At 40.1% G+C, this 23,178-nt stretch overlaps 1 protein-coding gene and 1 long non-coding RNA gene across 9 annotated transcripts in view; one reads left to right on the top strand and one right to left on the bottom strand.

The window, feature by feature from the left end:
- LOC124873741 (oocyte zinc finger protein XlCOF22-like) overlaps window positions 1–16,742 on the top strand; it is a 138,012-nt gene extending 121,270 nt beyond the window's left edge. For 3 of the 6 annotated variants that reach the window (XM_047374653.1, XM_047374655.1, XM_047374654.1), the window contains exon 2: window positions 14,665–16,742. In XM_047374653.1, coding sequence (XP_047230609.1) covers window positions 14,665–16,434 — 1,770 coding nt within the window. In that variant the 3' untranslated portion in view covers window positions 16,435–16,742. Of the gene's footprint in view, window positions 1–3,530; window positions 3,616–9,548; window positions 9,686–14,664 lie in introns of those variants that run through there. The other 3 variants (XM_047374651.1, XM_047374652.1, XR_007039611.1) reach the window with 2 other exon arrangements.
- On the bottom strand, window positions 10,157–12,778 carry LOC124873797. 3 transcript variants are annotated; one of them, XR_007039629.1, is made up of 4 exons: window positions 10,871–12,778; window positions 10,563–10,764; window positions 10,317–10,458; window positions 10,157–10,220 (listed from the first exon to the last, which is right to left on the bottom strand). It is a non-coding gene; the product is annotated as an uncharacterized LOC124873797 (long non-coding RNA). The 3 variants fall into 3 exon arrangements; XR_007039628.1 differs by having other exon boundaries at window positions 10,317–10,492; window positions 10,584–10,764; XR_007039627.1 differs by having other exon boundaries at window positions 10,584–10,764; window positions 10,871–12,776.
- Window positions 16,743–23,178: the final 6,436 nt, after the last annotated feature.

Genomic DNA, 23,178 nt, shown 5'->3' with positions numbered 1-23,178 from the left:
GTTCTGTCTCTTTAAGGGTTTATTTCTATCTGGGTCCCCAATGGAGAATAGAGCTGCTAGTTTTGTTCCCTCAACATTTGGTTCCTCAGTTGTTCTGGTTGTTTCAAACCCAACTTTTCCAGGTATGAAATGGAGCCATCTGCTGTGGGACATTTCATAGCGACTTCGTCTCAGCTTGTGGCTTTGGAGCTCCAATAAATATCTCCCATCAGGAGGTCACTCAGTTACTTTAACCTGATTAGTTGTTCTAATCTGTCCACTTTCATAAATCATCTGGGCCAAACAGGATCAGAACCAGCCATCTGCTGTGGGACATTTCATAGCGACTTCGTCTCAGCTTGTGGCTACAACCTGCTTCTGTTTATGTCGTACACAGTGGCTCGTTATAACTGAGCTGTTTTTCCTCTTAAAGGTTATAAAAAGGCTCCTTTTTAGCAGTTTTAGTTTTTTAAATCAAGTATCTACATAGAATTTCTGCATCAGACAAACTTGTTTTTACTAATTAGTTTTTTAAGTCTTTGGGTCACAGACTTCATGCTCTTCCGTCTTAATGTTCCATAAATATGTAATTTTAAAAATGCACACATTCAGTTTTTTGTCTTTTTTTTTCTGAAATCTTAAAAGAGACACACTTGTGGTTATTTAATTTTATGTTAGAAATTTTCTAGAACAATTATTCATGAAGATTGGTGAGCCCTTTAAATAGTTAGTTATCATATTTGTTTTGGTTAATTGATCTTTACATTGGTGTAATTACTAAATGTTTAACTATTGATTCTTTAATCACTAGATGCAATATGGTCGTTCGCTTACAATTCAATTACAGTTGAAATATTAATATTTGAATGTGGGAGAAGAAATATCTTTTGACAGTATATTCCTCCTTGAGGCAGTGGGGAGACGCTGCTTTGTTGACCCAGTTTGAGACACGTCTCTTCTTAGGGAATCTATTATTTATTCTTATTCTTTTCTGCATAAGACAACCAGGTTCAGGCGGCTCTTCATGTTTTCGGCTGGAATACAGTCACAGGAAACGCAAATGGCAGATTGAAGTTCTTCCAAGGTTTTTTGCAAAGATGCAGTCTTTTATTCTGCCAGGTAGCGTAAGACCTTTACGTGCGTGTCCTCCACACTGCAGCACTAGAGGGTGACACGGGAGTGGATTTTCTCTCCTGTCCCATCCCGCTCCCACAGAAAAATGTCTTGTCCCGTCCCACTCCTGGTAAATTGACTCCCACTCCTGTGCCTCTCCCATTTTTGTTTTCTTCATTTAGTCTTTTGGCAATTTCTTTGAAAGACCAGTTAGGTCCCTGTTTTTAGCTGTAGTAAAGGCCAGTTAAAGTAAAAAGAATAATAATGAAGAAATAATAAAATATTAAACAAGGAAACAGACCATGTCTATCTTAGTTGAATAAACAAAATGTACATAGTTGTATTTTACTTATTTATTAAGTGATCGTTTCCTTTGAACAATGACATCACTTTTATGTTTCAAGTTGCTGAAACGAAAGAAAAATGCACCTAGTAAGAGAACTGTACTTGTTGAACAAAAGGGCAAAAAGGCATTACCTTCACAATTTAGAAACTGTACCTCAATGGTTCACAGCCCTGGTCCTCAGGGACCCCTTCCCTGCAGGTTTTAGATGTTTGTCTGCTCCAGAACACCTGATTTAAATTCTGACATGACCTCCTATACAGGCATCAAGAATGGAGGGTCAAACTGGACAAAATTAATACAATAAAATCATCATTAAATAAATAAATGTTGTGAATGTCCCATAAGTGAAGTAAATGTAACATGAAAGAAATGTAACATTAAATGTGCCATTAAATTAAAGGTACCATTTATTTATTTAATACATCATTAGAAACAATAAATGTACCATTATATCATGAAATGGACTATTATGCAATTAAATGTGCCACTGAATAATTAAGTATAATTTTAAAGACGACATGACGTAATTAGTGGTACACTTAATATTTAATGATGTATTAAATAAATTGTACATTTAATGGTACATTCAATTTTTTTCTATTTCACAACATATTTATTTAATATCTTCCCTTAATGAAGCCTTTCTACGGAGTCCGCGAGGGGACAAGGGGGGATTTTTTCTCTTTTGTGTCCCCACGCAATAGTTTTTGTGTTATTTCGCAATACTTTGTGGGATAGTTTCCAAAACAGACAACTGCAAATATGAAACAAACACTACACCCGTTTTGAGATTTATTGAGTTTTATTTTGAAATCAGCCTTAAATAAAATTATCTTCAATCAGACTAAAAGACAGTTTTTATCCACAAGCTGTCAAACAAACTACTGAACAATAAAACTGCATGAAACCACATCTGTGACACTTTATTTCCTTATTACTGCTGCATGATGTGTACTTTTTTTTGTACGCCATTAGTGTTTTTGTTTTTATCGTGATTTGAACGGTTCTTCTTATCCTAAGCATTTAATCGCATTGTTTACTGCGTGTTAACCTGCATATGACAAATAAACCATATCAATGACATATTAGTGTTTGTTTTATGAGCAGTTTATCATCTGTGCTGCTGCTCCAAAATGCCGAACGTAAAAGTATTACGTGGGGACGCAAAAGTAATAAATTTCCCCATGTCCCCTCACGGGCTTCCGTACCTTACCTCTTAAATCTTTAGAGCACATGCAGCAGTTTTGTTGGTCAGATGAGACTTGACACATGATTATACTTTTGGTTTGATGAATGAAGAGATGCAGGGTTGATTTAATCCAGAATCTGTCTTACAAATGTCCCTTAATCACTGGTGAACTTGATTACAACTAAACACGTTTTACAAGCAGCAGACTGCGTGTTAAAACCGCTACATTCAACTCTCCTGAAGTTCGGTCATATTTGCGACTTTCCTGTCAGCTCTATGAGTTTAATAGATAAGTCCTTACTTCTGACTTTACGTTGCAAATCCAATTTTACCACGTCCAGTTCTCCACCTGCGTTTGCTCCCTCCATCCTGAACGCAGGTGGAAAACATCGATCAGAAGCACTGTTGGCTTGTGGGTCGTGTAGTTCGTTTGACTCGCATTATAGTATAGGCTTCTTGAAAAAAAACTACACAATGGCGGCGTCGATCCAAGTTTTTTTTTCTTAAAGTTTATAACAAAGTCTCAGTTTTACATTTCCAAGGACAATTGATCCTAGTTTATTTTCCCTCCTATTGGTTAGCTCCCGCTCCCGTCTGTTCCAGTTCATGTTTTATCCTGTACCGTCCCAATCACGTGATCTTTACTGATGCTGTCTCCCGTCCCGCGGGTTTCCTGTGGGAATCCCGTGACCCGTGGGACTCCCGAAAAAATGTCAGCCTCTATACAGCACACTAAGAGCCGCGAGCAAAGCAGACGAGACATTGTGTGCAGATTTTTGTTGCTCTAAGATGTCATGGAGATTCCAGCTGTGAAACTCCTCCTTCCTGTCATGAAGATAGGTTAACACTGTGCATTCTGGGATTCAGGGTTTTTACCAGTCTTTTTTTCTCATCTGTCTACAGTTCAGTCCTTGTTCTCCATCCCATGCCTGGGACCAACAAGCACTCGTTAAGCACAGGACCTGGTTTGGTGGGACAGGCCTCAAAGGTGGTTAAAAACCTAATTTTTGCTTTCAAAGTTGAAATATGGCTTTCTTTTTACAAAAGTAACCACTATTGCGTGATTTATACGGTACACCCTAGAATTGATAGATATTTGGTCTATGATAGAGATCTGTATTCTACCGGCTAACCGGAGTAATGGTTGTTGAAGACGTAGGCGTCAATGTTTTGAGCAACCAGAGAGCAGCATGGCTGAGAGCGCAAGACAAGAGCTGATTAAAAAGGCAGGAGCCAAAATCTGGTTCGGGTCACAACCCTGGGAAGATAAAGCAGTATTTGGCACATGTATCTATTACCCAAGCATTTTAAAAAGTTGTCCATATGATAGAAAGAGCCAGCGATGGACTGAAATTACCAGAGTTATGATAGAATTTCTGTGCAAACATATGGTCCCTTTCAAACGGTAGAGAAAAGCGACTTTCAAAGCATGATCAAACCCCTTAATCCACGATACGTCGTGCTAAGCCGCAAATACTTCACAGAAACAGAAATGTGGAAAATGTATAATGGATAGCAAGCTCCTTGAGAAGACTGAAAAAGAGCTTTGTGACGTGAGGAATAATTGTTCATATTATACAAACACAACATTTAATGAAATTATTACATCAGATAATAAGTTGTCTTTGGTTCACTTTAATAGAAGGAGTTTATTTTGTAATTTTGAAAACATTAAAGACTCTTTGTCTCAGTTTAAATCTCCTTTTAATATGATAGCAGACTCAGAGACATGGATAAATTTGGATAAAGGTACAGATATTCAAATGAATGGGTATGAAATATTGTGCATGAACACTGCATAAGAATTTGGAAATTGTGTTGCATAAAAGAAGGAACATTTTGGAAAGTTGTGTTTGCAGAGCTCCAGGATCAAACATGAATTCATTTAAAGATTGGATTTCTATTTAAAAAAAAGATATTATGTAGTGATTTATAATATAGATTTGCTAAATGCAAATAAACATAAAGAGGATTTCAATGATACAATATTCAGTATTAATCTGTATCCACTTATTACAAAACCAACCAGAATAACAGCGCATACTGCTACTCTCATTGACAATATATATACTAACATCTGGAATAAGGAATTAATCATTGGTTTATTGTTAAACGATACCAGTGATTATCTATCCGTTTTTATTGTGTATGATGTGAAGTGTATGATAACTAAAGTGAATAACAGATTTATTTACCGTAGGATTAAAACTCAACAATCAATAAATGATCTAAAAAGATTTCTATGCTTATAACGGGGAATTTATTCAGTCAGATATAAACACAGCCTACAACTCTTTTATGGAAATATTTATTGCACACTATGAAAAAAATATTTCCAATTAGTAAATGCAGAAGCAAATGTGATTCAAATAGTCAGTGGATGACAATAGGTCTATTAAACGCATGCCAAAAGAAAAATTGTCTTCGTCATTTTTTAAGGACAGAACTAGTGAGGCTGAACTAGAGTATTAAAAATATAAAAATAAAGGAACTATTATTTTAAGAGAATGTAAACAGTATTATACTAAATTACTCAACAGTAAGAGAAGTGATATTAGAAGTATGTGGAAGGCAGTTAATAGTATTATTGGTGGACGTTGTAAAAACTTATGTTATCCATAATAACTTTGTCAGGGAGACTTAGTTGCAAACTTGATGAAAGAAATCAGAGGAATATACTATAAAAATATATATGAACACATTGTTAGTGTTATCAACACTAACCCATTAGTATTTACACTAATATAATGATTAAACATGAAATCTAAGGGAATTCTTACAGGGTTGGAGAATTAACATACAAATGGTCTTTCTCTGGATAGGTAAACATACAGTTTACAGATTTTAAATACCCGACAGGAGTTTGAACGAAAGTTTGGAAATATTCATCCCCAGATGGGTCAGATGCAGTTTATTTTCTCAGATCTAGGGATGGGTAACTTTCACATATGAACCGATATGGTACCAATGCCCGGTACCTGGGAATCTGTGTCGGCACTCAACCGTACCAGTTTTTGGTACTTTTGTGTGTGTTTATATGGTAATAAATGTTGATTCGTTTAAAAATAAAATCTAAAAATTTTATTTCTCAATATATAAACTTTAATCATTATATCAAAACAATATCAAGCTGTATTACTTATCTTAGTTGTTTCAAAAATGTCCTCTCCTATTTTGCTGAATGCAGACGACGAGTCGCTAACGGATGCAGGCGTGCCAACGGCGCCGAATGCAGGAGTTGTAGCCATAGATCTGCGGCTGACGAAATTGTGCACTCTTTAGCCTTGAGAAAAATCTGGTGCTTAACCAGGTTGTACTGTCACACAGAGAAACGTTGTAAAGGAAAGACTGTTTGTATTCTGTTCACTTACTCCTATCTAGTGGGCGGACATAAGTAAGGTTTTATTTTCTCAGAATGCCAGTCAGCAGGCCTGGTTGTGCGACAATAAGTCTAAAGACAATAAGCCTTTCACCTGTAGAGGGATACTTTCTGTTGTCAATAGCCTCTATGATCCCTTTAGTTTTGCTGCCCAAGTTACACTTGAGGGAAAAGCATTGTACAAAGAGCTAACTGTAAAACAGCAGGACTGGGACAAGCTTCTACAATAGACCGGGAGACAGAGTGGACATGGTAAAGTGACTCACTTGGTGCTCTTCAACATCTCCAAATCCACAGACCCTTTGTTACAGTTTTGTTGTCACACACACAGAGAGAGGAGTTGTGCATCTTCTCGGATGCTTTAATAATAGCAATAGCAGTGGTAGCATGCCTTGGGGTCATTGACACTGGTAGTCAATGCCATGTGGTGTTTATCATGGGTAAAGCTAAGTTGGCAACCTCATCTGCCTCATCTTTTAGTTAGACATTACCACAACTAAGTAGCTCACCAAGGTTGACAATTCATGGAAGGTGCTCTGGGCTTAGCAGGACTATGGGTTGTTGGAGGCAAGAGACTAATTCCTAGCACCCTCCGCAAATGTGTGACGGGCAGGAAACTTAGAGGCCGTTTGGAAGTTCAGAAAATGGCCAGCTTACCTGCTGACAGACCTGCAGTTGACCTGCCATTCATTCATGTAGGTCTGGGTGTTTTTGGGCCTTCAAATGTCACATCCTGCCATACAAGAGCAAATAATGTCAGCAAAAGGTGTGCTGTGATGTTTACCCGTCTGAGTACCAGGGCAGTGCACATAAAGTCAAAGAGCCAATGTCAACCTCAAGTTTCAGTTTCCTGTCAATCAGAGGGCTTATCAAACACCTACGGACGGACCAAGGCACAAATTTCACTGGTGCTTGTGAAAAGTTGCAAAAGTTGCAATTGTGCTGATCAGCTGTCTCCGGTGTTAAGACATTTTTAACACCTCGCTGGAGACATTCCATGTGCCATCCTGCTTCAAAGCATCCATCATCATCTCACATCTCTGATCCCAGGACCATCAGCACCGGTTTAGCTCAAGGCTGTGTTCTTTCCCCTCTGCTTTTCTCCCTGTACACCAACAGCTGCCCCTCCAGTCACCAGTCCATCAAGCTCCTGAAGTTTACGGATGACACCACCCCCATTGGGCTTATCTCTGGGGGCGATGAGTCTGCCTACAGGAGGGAGATTGACCATTTGGTGACCTGGTACAGCCAGACTCTAACAGTGGAGATGATCATAGACTTCAGAAAGCGCACAGCCCCACCCACCCCCATCATCCTGTGTGACTCTCCAGTCACCATTGTGGACTCCTTTTGTTTCCTGGGTACCATCATCGCTCAGGATCTCAAGTGGGAGCTGAACATCACCTCCCTCACCGAGAAGGCTCAGCAGAGAAGGTACTTCCTGCTGCAGCTGAAGATGTTCAGCCTGCCAAAGACAATGATGGTGCACTTCTACTCCGCTATCATTGAGTCCATCCTCTCCTCCTCCATCACCATCTAGTTCACTGCTGCCACCATCAGGGACCAGGGCAGGCTGCAGCGTATCATTCGCTCTGCAGAGAGGGTGATTGGCTGCAATCCTCCTTCTCTTAAGGAACTGCATGCCTCCAGGACTTGGAGGTGAGCAGGAAAGATTACAGCTGACCCCTCCCACCCTGGACACAACTGTTTCAGACTCTCCCCTTTGGCAGTAGGCTGTGGTCCATCAGGACCAGAACCTCTCGCCACCAAAGCAGCTTCTTCCTGTCTGCAGCTAGCCTCATTAACAAGGACCTGGTCCCCCACTGTAACTTTCCTTATGCATATAGTACAAATATCTCAGCACATGTAAATACTATATTATTTAATTCTACATTGTTGTGGTATATTTTTAATATTAGCCATACCACTCTATTTTTCTCATAACATTCCTATACAACTTGTTTTTAACTACATATTTCCAAATGTATTTATGTCAGCTGTATGTTTACCACCAAATCAAATTCCTTGTACATGTGAAACACTACTTGGCAATAACGTTTTTTCTGATTCTGATCAACATTCAAGATTCTGAGATCAAAGACTATTTACGGGACCAAAGCTGCACCTGAACATTCAATGCCCCACATTCACCTGCCAGAGCATGGGAGAGAATGATTGGACTCATCCTTGATGGCTTGCTATTGAAAACCTCAACCAGCTGCCTCACACACGAGGTATTGGTCTCCCTAATCGCTGAGGACCTGGCCATAATGAAAGCCCGGCCTTTAGTTCCCGTTTTTGCTGATCCTGAAGAACTGGAGGTTCTCTCACCTGCAATGCTTCTAATACAGAAGGCTGGTGCTGTTTCAGCATCACCTGGAGATTTTGAACTCAAAATATCTTTACAAGGCCCAGTGGAGGCAGGTTCAGGGTCTTGCTGACTGTTTTTGGAAGAAATGGAGGCAAGGCTGTCTTGCTACACTGCAGATAAGGCAAAAGCAGAAGGGAGAGAAACCAAATGTAAATAGGGTAATTTTATACTGTTATAAGACAATCAGGCAAAGCGTAATGAGTGACCTATTGGTATTGTAGTCAAAGCCATGTCCAGTGGTGATACCAGAGTGAGAAAAGTTGAGGTTAAGACTGTTAAACAACTACAACTAAACTCATGCAACATGCCAGAATTAGCCAAATGCTAGCTTTTATCTGTGGTCCTCTTGCCCAGTTATACAGTGGCATCTTAGAAGAAGCATAGCAGATCATAAACAATGAATTTAAACAACAATAAAAACAACATATTGAGACTGTGTTTGTCCATTGCTGTGTAGGAACAGCTGCATGAAAGCAATATAATATAGGTTGAATTTATCATAAAAAGCAGCAGTTATTTTGTAAACACAAGAAGCAGGGTTTAGTAAAAGCATAATGGCAGCAATATATGTATCATGTATTACTAAGATGAGTTAAAACATTTACATTTTGTCTTCATTACACATTTTATTTAAATTTCTCATGTTCACTCAGGTGGCTCTCTGGCATTCACTAAAGACTTATTATACAGATTTGTTACAGACTTTGCATCCTTTAAGACTCGTTTGGATGGAGTGTATTTGTGGCCTGGGCCAGAGTGGTTGATTTTACATGACAGTAAATCACAAACCGTGCTGTTGTCTAATGACCTCCTATTCTCTGTAACAATCTTTCTTACCATACTGAACACTCTTTCAGAACTGGCATTGCTGTGGGGAATGCATAGTAAAGCCTTCATTAATCTTGGCAGCTCACTGAACCTCATACCTTTCCCTACCAGTCCCCAGAATCTGTCAGTTTTGTCTTCTTGTGGGAGATGCTTGCTATCTGTCACCTGGTAGTCAATGAGTTCCTCTCAGCCTATCCTCACTCAAGCTCAACTGAGGGAAAAGGGCCCCTAGCCTTGCCACTGTAAAGTAAAACAAGGGTTTGACTGAACATTGCAGATCTAAACCATGCAATATTCATTTAATCAATGAGGAACTGACTCTAACATCTACCTGTCCCTGGAGTAATGTCAAGGCGAGCAGCAGGGTCCAGCACTTTCATGTCCTTCAGGAGTGGATGGTCAAGAGGAAAAGAGGAGAACATCTTCTGAAGCACTGCTTCATAGAATCTTCTCACAGATCTACAACAGCATAAGAGTAAATAAAAAACACTACAGCCTATAATCTCATACTGTGAAAAGATGATATAATTAAATAACTGCTGGGTAATATACTCACTGAAAGATTTTCTTCTCCGCTGACACAGGGAGCTCTTTCCTTGCCATGAATGCCTTTGTTTCTGCTCCTATAAAGAGCTCTTCGTCAGCCAACTGATGTCCTTCTCCATACTCCACCTCCTTGAGAGGTACACCCACGATGGCCATGGCTGGTATGAGGAACCCCAGGATCCTCTTGATCAGCCTGCAGATCTCCTCTTCAAGTCTGTGAATCTGCACGGCCTCTGACTGAAGAAAATATAATTGGTCACACTGTAATAAAAAGGCTACAATAAGTACAACCATATTTAATTCATCCAATATGATTGACACCCACCTGGAAGACAATATTAAATTCATATAAAGGCTTAAGGGCACTCAGGAACATGAAGTAAGCCTTCACGATTGGATCACACACGTGGCTTGCTAGATCGCGCACTTTGGCACTCCTCTCCACCTCCTCATGACTGTTAAAGTAGGCCTACAGTACATATGGACACAGGGTGGCAATTCATGGTTAAAATGGAAATCTAGCATAGTTAACTGTGTATAAATCTGCTGGAGTTACCATCCTTACCTGCAGTGCATCCCACTGGTTCAACACTCTCTGGATGCAGGTTAGCAGACTCAGCCATCTGGTGCTGCAGTACCTGAAGAGCTTCAGGTGGTCTGAATCAGTGAAATCTACAAACCCTTTGTAGAGTTCACATCTTTTTGCACTGAAAGATGTTTATAAGAATATTAACTGCAGACCTAGAAAAAATAGAATTCCTATTTAATTTATTTGCATCTACCTTTTATCAAAGTGGGTGTATATCCCCACCAGGATGTCTTCCACCGGTACCTGGGCTGCTCTGATGCCACAGCCAGTGGCCAGCTGTGCCAGGTGGCAGATGCAGCCGTGGTCCTGTACGTGGCGCTGGCTCTGTTTCAGTCTGCTGATAACAGAGTTGTGTCTGCCTTTCATGACGCTCGCATTATCAGAGTTAAAGGCTATCAGGTTCTCCCATGGGATGCCCCTTTTTCTATGGATAACAGAAAGAAATGCCATAAAATGACTTAGACAAAACGTATGGTTATAATTACATGCAAACTATTACACACGTCAACAACACAGTGGAGTTCCCTTACCTTAGTGCTTCACTCAGTTTTTCATAAAGATTTTCTGCATTTCCCACGTTGCATACAGGCATCTCCATGAATCTTGTAACAACCTGCAGAGTGGCCTCATCGTAGAGTCTAGTTAGGATGACAAATTCTTTATTTGCTTTTCTGTTGTTCGATTCGTCGCACATCACTGAAAATGTCTGAGATCGGCATGTTATGGTCAACTCGTCATCTAGCTCTGTTGCTATGGCACCTGTTGAGAGAGCCCAGTAATTAAAATGAGCTAACCTTTACCCTACAATATGCATACGGGACATTATTAAATAGGCATATGCATACACAATACTCATACTTAATTTGACTCAGCTTACCTTTGATGAGTTGGGTAGCCTTGGTTTTTCCCGCCGCGAATTTCCGTGCGATAGCAGAGTCCGGGAACATTTCAGCTACACACTTATTGAAGTCATCACAGAAGTTGAAAGCAACATTGTTCTTGGCACACAGCATTGCCATTTTAACCTCCGCATTTATGACCTGGTCTGCCTCGGTGGTATTTTTTTAGTCACAAATGTTGACATCGCCTGGGCATGTTTCTGTGCCTCTAGCCAGCGCTTGTGCTTGGTCGATTTTTCATGCTGACTGATGTCGTTCCTCCGCTCGTGGGAGACACTAAAATCGCAGTTACAAATCTTACAGAACGCGTGACTGTGCCCCATCCTGCTCTTCTTTAGAAAAGAAAATTCGCTGTCCCATTTTTCAAGATATTTGCACAATGTCTTTCTTTTTCTGGCAGGAATGCCTTCCCTTTCGTCACGTCTATCCATTTCTCTCCTTTGTTGTTCCAGGTTTGTTCCCGCCGTCGGCACTAATATTGTGACAACTGCCACCCAGGCTACTGCAGGTGGCAGTTCCCGCGAGGCTAGTGACAGAATTCAGAGAAAGAAGCAGAGGAATGTTTTTTTATTATTATATTGTAATACGGGAGAATACTAATACGGGAGGACGGCGGGAAAGAGGTTAAAGTACGGTAGTTTCCCGGCCAAAACGGGAGACTTGACAGCTATGGTCAGAGCAAGCAGATAGCACATTAGTAACCACTGTGAAGTGTGATTTCTCATGACCAGTTGTTACTATTTTTACACTTTTCTGCCCGATCTCTGCGACACTCAGGTCCATCAAATGTGATGGGAACCTCATCCATGTTGATAATATGATCCGGTGTTGTGTTCAGTTACCTGCTATTCAATGAATTTATGGACACTGTCGATCTTGGCTTGGAGGTCTGCTGGCAGTTTCTGACACTCAATTGTTCATGCTCTGATAGAGAGGTTGTTGCGTTGCATGAAGCAGGAAAACCAAGAAGGGCCCGCCTGCAAAGTCATTTATATTCACCTTCTTTGCAACTTCCAGGGCGAAGAGGATTAATTACGCCATTGACAAGCCTCTCCCGGCAGCGCGACGTTCAAGCACCCATGTGTGGACTAGTTCCTCCAGCTCTGGCTAGCTTGTTTTCAACCTGTGATTAGCTTCTTTGTTTTCTTCATTGCAGTAAGAGTTTCCTCTGCTTTTCACCAGTCCCTCACAAGTTTCTCACTCTCAACGTTTTTTCCGCTGCTCAATTACCATTTTTGGCTGCATATTTTACTACCTGCATTTTGTAATCTGCAAAATAAGATTCTTTTCTGGGGCACTTTGTGTTCAGTCTTTCTCAGTTGTCTTTAAGTTAATGTTTCTGTTAACTTTTCACTTCTATGGGAGAATATACTGTAGTTGTCACATGCCTACAGTGGCCTCTTGCGGCTGTAGATGGTACTGTTTAGTCCTCGGTTCAGTCCAATTCAGTTCAATTTAAAAATACTTTATTAATCCCAAAAGGAAATTAAATATTGTTGTAGCTCATATCATCCAAGGTTTCTTCAAAGAGTCGTTGTAGATGCTGATGGCTGTGGGCAGGAAGGATCTCCTGTAGCGCTCCGTCTTACAGCAGATCTGAAGAAGCCTCTGACTGAAGACACTATCTTGTTGTAGGACAGTCTCATGAAGAGGATGCTCAGGGTTCTCCATAATGTTCTTCATTTTATGAACAAGCCGTCTTTCCACAATGATCTCCAGAGGTTCCAGAAGAGTCTCCAGAACAGAGCCAGCCTTCTTTATCAGCTTGTTGAGCTTTTTTAAGTCCCTGGTTCTGATGCTGCTTCCCCAGCAGATGATGGCAGAAGAGATCACACTCTCCACAACAGACTTATAGAAGATATGCAGCATCTTGCTGCAAACACCAAAGGACCTAAGCTTCCTCAAGAAGTACAGTCTGCTCTGTCCCTTCTTGTAGATGGCTTCATAGTTTCATCTCCACTCTAGTCTGTTGTCCAGGTGAACACGAGGTATTTATACTCCTCCACCACCTCCACTTCTTCTCCCATGATAGAAATAGTTTTTGACTTATTCCTGTTTCTCTTAAAATCTACAATAATCTCCTTTGTTTTAGTCACGTTCAAAATGAGATGATTGTTTCCACACCATGCCACAAAGAGGTCCACCAGTCCCCTGTGGTTCTCCTGTGCTGCTGACTACCTGGTTAGACACACAACCCTTCAGTCTCACAAACTGTGGTCTGTTTGTCAGGTAGTCTTTGATCCAGGAGATTGTTGAGGCCTCCACCTGAGTCTTCTGGAGTTTCTGACAAAGCAAATCAGGTTGGATTGTATTAAATGTTCTGGAGAAATCAAAGAACATGATCCTCACAGTGCTGCTGGCTTTGTCCAGATGACAGTGAGTTTGTTGAAGCAGGTGTATGATGGCATCTTCAACTCCAACTCCACAGCGATAAGCAAACTGAAGGAGGTCCTGATGGTTTACTGTTTGCTTACTCAGGTGGGCCAACAGGAGTCTCTCTAGGACCTTCATGATGTGAGATGTCAGGGCCACAGGTCTATAGTCATTGAGGACTGATGGGTGAGTTTTCTTTGGTACCGGAACAAGACAGGAGGTCTTCCACAACACTGGAACCTTCTTCTGGACCAGGCTAAGGTTGAAGAGGTGCTGCAGAATCCCACAGAGCTGCTCAGCACAGCCCTTCAGGACTCTAGGGCTGACATGATCTGGACCTGCAGTCTTATTCCGGACTTTAAGAGGCTGCTAACTGCCATGTGTTCGTATTCAGTGTTTCACCATTTGTGGCCTTTGCGTTTTTCCGCTGGGGTCCCATCTTGGAGGGTTTTATGACGGTATGTTGGAGCAGCTCTGTTAATTGGTAGGGTTAGGTCTATTTCAAGTCACTCCAAATCTTTGATCCATTCCTACTCAGTACATAAACCGCTGGTTTGATCTTCATCTACACTCAGTACGCATCCTTATTTTTGATTATTAATGTACCCTTTTGTAGTATAGTGCATGCTTAATTAGGTCAAACGTTGTTGACCGTAATAGTTGCTTGTAAGAGGGACTATTGGTTTAATACTTTTTCACATTGATAAAGAGCTAGCATTTGTGTTTATTTTGTGTAAGAGTGATTATCTGTCAAAAAACACTATTTGGTAAAACAGTTCATAACACAGTGACTTTTAGTGTGGTTTTTGTTAATAATTATCAATTATTAATGATAAATAAATAACTGTAATTATTAAGTGTTATGAGCCCAATAATCAAACCACTAGAGTGTCTCTGATGTCTATTCGTAAGAATTTATTTTTGGTTAAAATTCATTTCTTCTGAATTATGATTTTTTTATTACAGTTTTTGATAAATATTTATAATCAATTATAATCTCTTACATAAGCTAAATTTTTTATAATACATTTTGCTTGTTTTTCTTTTTTTAGATTTGCCACAACATTATGTCTATTATTAGACAAGATGTTCCTGCTCATCATTTTATCCTCAACCTAAAAGAGATTTCTCTTCTGGACCAGAGGGAAACAGAATCTCTAAAAACCAGAGGGACAGCAGAGGAACCAGAACTTACACAAGTAAAAGAAGAAGAATATGGATCAGAACCTATGGAGATTATGAAGAAAGAAGACCACATGGTACTAAAGCAAGAAACGGTTACCTTAATAGGAACAGTTTCTGGATCTATTGATATAAAAGAAGAACCAGAGGAACTTACACAAGTAAAAGAAGAAAAGTTTGGATCAGAACATCTTCAGATTGTAAAGAAAGACCACATAGTTTGGAAGCAAGAGACAGATACCTTGATGGGAACAGTTTCTGGATCTCTTGAAATAAAAAAAGAACTAGAGGAACCAAAACTGAAACAAATGATGGAGGATGATCTTAAATCAGCATCTCAGCAGATGGTAAAAGTTAAGATTGAAGGCATTTCTCAGGATGAAAACCAGGATGCACTGAAGCAGGAGACTGATACATTAATGGGAACAGATTATGGATCACTTCAAATTAAAGAGGAACCAGTAGAACTAGAACCTAAGCAGGTGAAGGAAGATGAGCATAGTTCAGGACCTCAGCAGATGGCAGAGATAGAGCCTAAAGTAATCAGTCGGGATGAAGAACAGGATGCACTGAAAAATCAGACCGATACCTTAATTTTAATGTCTTCTAATGATAAAACAGACCACAAACATCCTGAACTAAATGGAAAACGACTCATCTTTCAAAACTTCTGTAAAGCAGAGCATCATCAGGATACAAAGACTTATGAAGCCTCAGAATCCAGCAGAAGTCAAAGTGACAATGTAGAGAAAGGGATGAAAGACCAGAAAATTCACAAAGATAAAAAATGTAAACAGTGTGAAGTGTGTAGTAAACGTTTTAAATGTGGTGGTGATTTAGGAGCTTATATGAGAACTCACACAGGTGGGAAACGTTTCTCATGTATAACCTGTGGAAAAGGCTTCAGGCGCAAAAGTCATTTGAATAGGCACATGATAACTCACACAGGCGAGAAGCCTTTCTCATGTAAAACATGTGAAAAAGGTTTCAGTGATAAATGTAGTTTAAATAGACACGTGCGAATCCATACAGGAGAGAAACCTTTCTCATGTATAACCTGTGGAAAAGGTTTCTGTCACAAATTTAATTTGAATATCCACATGAGAGCTCATGCAGTAGAGAAGACTTTTTCATGTGTAGAATGTGGAAAAGGTTTCATTGATAAAAATAGTTTGAATAGACACATGAGAATCCATACAGGAGAGAAGCCTTTCCCATGTGGAACATGTGAAAAAGGTTTCAGTGATAAAGGTAGTTTAAATAGACATATGAGAACACATACAGAAGAGAAGCCGTTCTCATGTCTGTCCTGTGGCAAAGTATTCAATCAAAAAAGCATTTTAAATACCCACATGAGAACTCATACAGGAGAAAAGCCTTTCGATTGTGTTACCTGTGGAAAATCTTTTAGTCGAAGAAGTCAATTGAATTACCACATAAGAATTCACACGGGTGAGAAACCGTTTCCATGTATGACATGTGGAAAAAGTTTTTCTGAACCAAATCATTTGAAATCACATATAAGATCTCATACAGGAGAGAAGCCTTTCTCATGTCTAACCTGTGGAAAAGATTTCAGTCAAAGAACCAATTTGAAAAGCCACATGAGAACACACGCAGGAGAGCTGCTTTTCTCATGAATAAAATGTGGAAAAGGTTTCAGTCATAAAATTTGTTAGATCAGACATATGAGAACTCACACAAAATAGAAGCCTTTCCCATGTAGGGAGTTTTTCCTCTCCACTGTCGCTACATGCATGCTCAGTATGAGGGATTGCTGCAAAGTCAACGCCAGTGACTGTCCACTGTCTCTACATGCTCATCCAGGAGGAGTGAATGCTGCAAGTCACTGACTGGATGCAATCTGCTGGGTTTCCTTAGATAGAAAAACTGTTTAAGCAATTTAAATAATAAAGTGAACTGTTTGATGATTAGGAATAATTAGGAACTGTTTGGATAATTATTGAATGTCATACTTTGATTCAAAGAAACTGTTTAAAATACCTCATAGAATTCCACACAAGTGAGAGATTTTTATTGTTTTTAATATTTTCACTATGAATTCAGTGGCAATTTAAGTTCTCTTGTTGATGTTAGAGGGCTTGGCTTTGGGTATACTATGGTTTAATGAAGGGAAATCTTAGAATAATGCATGGAGCTATCCCCATGCCCACAAGGCCCATTTTCCCATAAACCAAGACCCTACTGCTATGTGGTGTTACATATGTGAGGGAGTACGGGGACGGGAGCCAAGGCACCAGCATAAATTCCTGTTTTGGGGCCAGTTTCCTAACTGGGAGAAGAATATTAAAGGCAATAGGAAAGACATTTTGATTTGTTCCAATTAACAGAGTAATCTTAAATTGTTGAGAACTTATTAGTCCTCGCTTCTGTCAGTCTGCCCCAAGGCAGCTGTGGCTACAACGTAGCTTACCACTGTCAGTTTGTGAATGTGTGTATAAATGGGTGGATGACTGATTGTAGTGTGAAGTGCTTTGGGGTTTCTGGGGACTTGATAAAGCGATTTACAAGTGCAGGCCATTTACCATTTATTTATAAGGGTTATTGTCTCTCTTTGAGGAGTTTTCCAGAAAGAGCAACACAGCATCGGCATTTAAAACAAATGTTCTGTATTCCATTAGCTGTTTAAATTCCTTTAAACAGTTGTGTTTTGATGAATTTCGGCCACCATTGGTTCAATAAATATAGCAAATAGTGAGGGGGAGAGTGGACAGTCCTGTCTGGTGCCTCTTTCAAGATTGAAGCTCTAAAAAATCCAGACATTTTTTACACAAGCATTAAGTGAGCTATAAAGTAAGTAAGTAAGTAAAATTTATTTATATAGCACTTATCACAGATAAAAATCACAAAGTGCTTCACAACAAAAAAATGAAATATAAATACAACAATATCAAACAATAGAATACAATATAACATGTACTTTAAAAGATTGTATAAAAATGTCTTCAGCTGCTTTTTAAAAGAGTCAATGGAGTCTGTACAGCGTAAAGACAATAGAAGAGAATTCCACAACCTTGGTGCCACAGCCCCAAAAGGCCGATCCCCACGAGTTCTGAAACAAGTGCAAGGGACCAACAGTAACCTTTGACCTCATGATCTAAAAGCTCGGGATGAAGAATATGGTTTCAACAGATCAGAGATATACTGGGGGGCTTGGCCATGTAAGGACCTACAGGTTCAAACTGAAATTTTTAAATGAAATCTAAAATGTACTGGCAACCAATGAAGAGAGGTCAAAACTGGAGTGATATGAGATCTTCTATTGGTGCCAGTTAAGAGTCTTGTTGCAGCATTCTGCACAGTTTGAAGGCGATCCAAAGCTGATTTGTTAAAACAAGTAAAAAGGCCATTACAATAATCCAAACGGGAAGAGATAAAAGCATGAATAATCATCTCAAGCTCAGCCTTTGACACCAGTAATCTGAGTTTTGAGATATTCCCTAAATGATAAAAACAATTCCGAACCAACTGTTTGGAGTGATGCTCGAGGGACATTGAACTGTCAAAAATGACACCTAAATCTCTGAGGCTTGATTGCATAGAAGGGCCTAAGAAGCTGATATGTCGCCTAATTTCCGAAATCATGTGGTCAGGAGCAATAATCAGTGTTTCGGTTTTATCAGTATTTAACTGGAGGAAGTTGTCGTTTAACCATTGCTTGATTTCTGTCAGGCAATTACTTAAACTGTACAATTTATAAAACTCAGAGGCTTTGAAAGAGCAATATAGCAGAATATCATCAGCATAGAGATGATTAAAAATATCATTTGGCGTACCGGAAATATATAAAGTGAAAATAGAATTGGACCCAAAACAGATCCCTGAGGTACCCCACAAGACAAAACTGTTGTTTCGGACATCACTTGATTCATATGAACAGTAAAAGATCTCTCAGATAAATATGACACAAACCATTCTAAAACAACACCAGTAATCCCGAGCAGATCCCTAAGCCTGTTTATCATGATACTGTAATCGATAGTATCAAAAGCAGAGGTGAGATCTAATAAAACCAAAACTATGAACTCTCCAGAGTCTGCTGCCATCAAAATGTCACTAGATACTTTAAGTAACGCAGTTTCAGTGAAGTGCAATTTTCGAAAACCAGACTGGAAAGTGTCCATAACATTATTTTCTTCCAAGAAATGGTTAAGTTGTTCTGCTACTGATTTTTTTGTTTAAAGGAGTTGGGAACTGAACCAGTTTGAAGAGAAGTACAGGTCCTTCTCAAAAAATTAGCATATTGTGATAAAGTTAATTATTTTCCATAATGTAATGATGAAAATTTAACATTCATATATTTTAGATTCATTGCACACTAACTGAAATATTTCAGGTCTTTTATTGTCTTAATACGGATGATTTTGGCATACAGCTCATGAAAACCCAAAATTCCTATCTCACAAAATTAGCATATTTAATCTGACCAATAAAAGAAAAGTGTTTTTAATACAAAAAACGTCAACCTTCAAATAATCATGTACAGTTATGCACTCAATACTTGGTCGGGAATCCTTTTGCAGAAATGACTGCTTCAATGCGGCGTGGCATGGAGGCAATCAGCCTGTGGCACTGCTGAGGTCTTATGGAGGCCCAGGATGCTTCGATGGCGGCCTTTAGCTCATCCAGAGTGTTGGGTCTTGAGTCTCTCAACGTTCTCTTCACAATATCCCACAGATTTTCTATGGGGTTCAGGTCAGGAGAGTTGGCAGGCCAATTGAGCACAGTTATACCATGGTCAGTAAACCATTTACCAGTGGTTTTGGCACTGTGAGCAGGTGCCAGGTCGTGCTGAAAAATGAAATCTTCATCTCCATAAAGCTTTTCAGCAGATGGAAGCATGAAGTGCTCCAAAATCTCCTGATAGCTAGCTGCATTGACCCTGCCCTTGATAAAACACAGTGGACCAACACCAGCAGCTGACACGGCACCCCAGACCATCACTGACTGTGGGTACTTGACACTGGACTTCTGGCATTTTGGCATTTCCTTCTCCCCAGTCTTCCTCCAGACTCTGGCACCTTGATTTCCGAATGACATGCAGAATTTGCTTTCATCCGAAAAAAGTACTTTGGACCACTGAGCAACAGTCCAGTGCTGCTTCTCTGTAGCCCAGGTCTGGGGAATGTGGCACCTGTAGCCCATTTCCTGCACACACCTGTGCACGGTGGCTCTGGATGTTTCTACTCCAGACTCAGTCCACTGCTTCCACAGGTCCCCCAAGGTCTGGAATCGGCCCTTCTCCACAATCTTCCTCAGGGTCCGGTCACCTCTTCTCGTTGTGCAGCGTTTTCTGCAACACTTTTTCCTTCCCACAGACTTCCCACTGAGGTGCCTTGATACAGCACTCTGGGAACAGCCTATTCGTTCAGAAATTTCTTTCTGTGTCTTACCCTCTTGCTTGAGGGTGTCAATAGTGGCCTTCTGGACAGCAGTCAGGTTGGCAGTCTTACCCATGATTGGGGTTTTGAGTGATGAACCAGGCTGGGAGTTTTAAAGGCCTCAGGAATCTTTTGCAGGTGTTTAGAGTTAACTCGTTGATTCAGATGATTAGGTTCATAGCTCGTTTACAGACCCTTTTAATGATATGCTAATTTTGTGAGATAGGAATTTTGGGTTTTCATGAGCTGTATGCCAAAATCATCCGTATTAAGACAATAAAAGACCTGAAATATTTCAGTTAGTGTGCAATGAATCTAAAATATATAAATGTTAAATTTTCATCATGACATTATGGAAAATAATTAACTTTATCACAATATGCTAATTTTTTGAGAAGGACCTGTATTTATCATCTCCACTATACAGAAGCCAATAGAGTCAAACACACTAATAAACAATGAAGAGGGAAGGATATCGAGGGAGCTTGAAGTCGGTTTTATACGATCAAGCAAAGCACTGATGTCCTGTAAGGTAACAGGGGCAAAAGAAGACCAGGTGTCAGAAGTAAGCAAATTGCAAGAATAATACTGAGAACATGATGGAGAAATACTTGACCTGATGGCAGCGACCTTATTCACAAAATAATTCAAAAACTTATTGCAGTCAGACTTTGTATAGACTGGTGCATGAGGAATATCAGGAGGGACAATTTTCTTAATTGTGTCAAACAAGACTTTAGGATCCAGCTCTCCTGGAGGTGGAAGTTGAATACATCCCTGGCCGAGGGCTCCGTGAGATGTTTCAAGTAGACCTTCACTATGCGCTTGGGCCTGCCAAGTCTGTCCGGCTTTCTCCTCCTCCAGTGGATCCAACTCACCACCAGGTGGTGATCAGTGGACAGCTCAGCCCCAAAACATGCGGCCGAAGGTCTGATGATACGACAACAAAGTCAATCATTGACCTCGTGCCTAGGGTGTCCTGGTGCCAAGTGCACTGATGGACACCCTTATGTTTGAACATGGTGTTCATTATGGACAATCCGCGACTAGCACAGAAGTTCAATAACAAAACACCACTCGGATTCAGATCGGGGAGGCCATTCCTCCCGATCACGCCTCTCCAGGTGTCACTGTCGTTTCCCACGTGGGCGTTGAAGTCCCCCAGCAGAATAATGGAGTCCCCGGGAGGGGCACCAAGAAGGCCGGGTACTCCGCACTACTGCTCGGCCCGTAGGCCAAACGACTAACCCAACTTTTCCAGGTATGAAATGGAGCCATCTGCTGTGGGACATTTCATAGCGACTTCGTCTCAGCTTGTGGCTTTGGAGCTCCAATAAATATCTCCCATCAGGAGGTCACTCAGTTACTTTAACCTGATTAGTTGTTCTAATCTGTCCACTTTCATAAATCATCTGGGCCAAACAGGATCAGAACCAAAAGAATTATAAATGGCCCAGGGGCAGATTTACAGTGGGGGCAACACCCCTCTGCTGTCGAGCCTTGTCCTCCCAGCTGCCCCTTGCTTTTATGTCCTTAAAATATTTGTAATTAATAATCAGTTGTTTAAATTACAGTACATTAGTTTCTTACAGCCTTCAAATTAAACATTAATTTACCAAAAAGTATATAATTGTAAATATAAACTGAGGCCCTAACCTTCCTTTTTTTTAGGTTCTGCAGTTTCACTGACGGCTCTTTATGATCAATATCATGGCAATGAGGCACAATTAAACCACGTTACATCCAGTCGGTCAGATCTGGAAAACAATAAATTGGCTGTCATGACGATAAGTTTTCTAAATACAACTGCTGGTGTGAATGTGATCCTTTCTGGTTTCATATTATTGTATTCATGTGTGATAAATGGGCAAATTTTTCCAAATCTTGATGCTTGCACAGTGGAGATCAGAATGAAAAAGAAATTTAAAAGTGGAGACAATTCTAGTTTCTTAGAGGGTGGATTGAGAAGGAAGAAGAGACAGTGAGATATGAGGGAGGAAGAATGATAGCGAAAGCAGGAGGGTCACAGGTGGAGGAGGCCACTGAAAGTACAACAGGTGAAGAAATGAGTGACGATGAGGAAAATGATGTTAGGTTATGTGGTGAAGATACCACCTGTGAATCTGTCCAGAAGAACTCTGTCAATTTTAATGCTAAGTTCTGCTTTTAACAGAACACTTAGCGGCAACTTCTGCAGCTGAAAGCTCAATACGTGGAATACTTTTAATCTTTAGTTGGGCAACTCTGGTTTTAGCCATAATCAAAGCACAATGTTCGTTATTCTCCTCACTCTTAAACCTGAGGTAGAAGCATGAGCCATATGCTCCTAGCATATGAAAACTGGTGTAGGAGACTAAAAATTAGCACAACCTGGAAAGGAGGCAGCTTCAGAAAGTTAAACCTTCATTTGATTTTCTTTAGGCTCACTCTCCAGATCTCTTTGCTCCCACCATAGGAACCTCAGGTAACAATGGCATTTGGGAGAAACATGAAACTAGTGAAACATCCTTTCATTGTCACAAATAACAGCAACCACTTCTTTCCTAAAGCGTAGAAGAAGTCCTACTATAGCATTGATAAAATCAGGGCATTTCAGCAATGTGTCATTCAGGGAGATACCAGGAATTTAGCAGAACAATGAAATACTAGTCTTAATTTATCTATTTTTACATACCTCACAATGAGAGGTATGTGTCATACAACATCAGTATCTGCATTAGATCCCTTAGTTATCAGGCTCCTCTCCTGTGGAACCAGCTCCCAGTTTTAGTCCGTGAGGCAGACACTCTGTCTACTTTTAATGCTAGGCTTAAAACTTTCCTTTTTGATAAAGCTTATAGTTAGAGTGGCTTAGGTTATCCTGAGCTATCTCTGTAGTTATGCTGCTATAGGCTTAGTCTGCTGGAGGACATAACGACCACTTTCACCCTCTTCGCTACATTCTCATACTACTCTCCAATTTTGCATTATTTGCTGTTATTT

Source organism: Girardinichthys multiradiatus, chromosome 9, assembly GCF_021462225.1.
Source record: "Girardinichthys multiradiatus isolate DD_20200921_A chromosome 9, DD_fGirMul_XY1, whole genome shotgun sequence".
NCBI lineage: Eukaryota > Metazoa > Chordata > Actinopteri > Cyprinodontiformes > Goodeidae > Girardinichthys > Girardinichthys multiradiatus.
The sequence above is the reverse complement of the archived record's forward strand: the minus strand, read 5'-3'. Positions and strand labels throughout refer to the sequence as shown.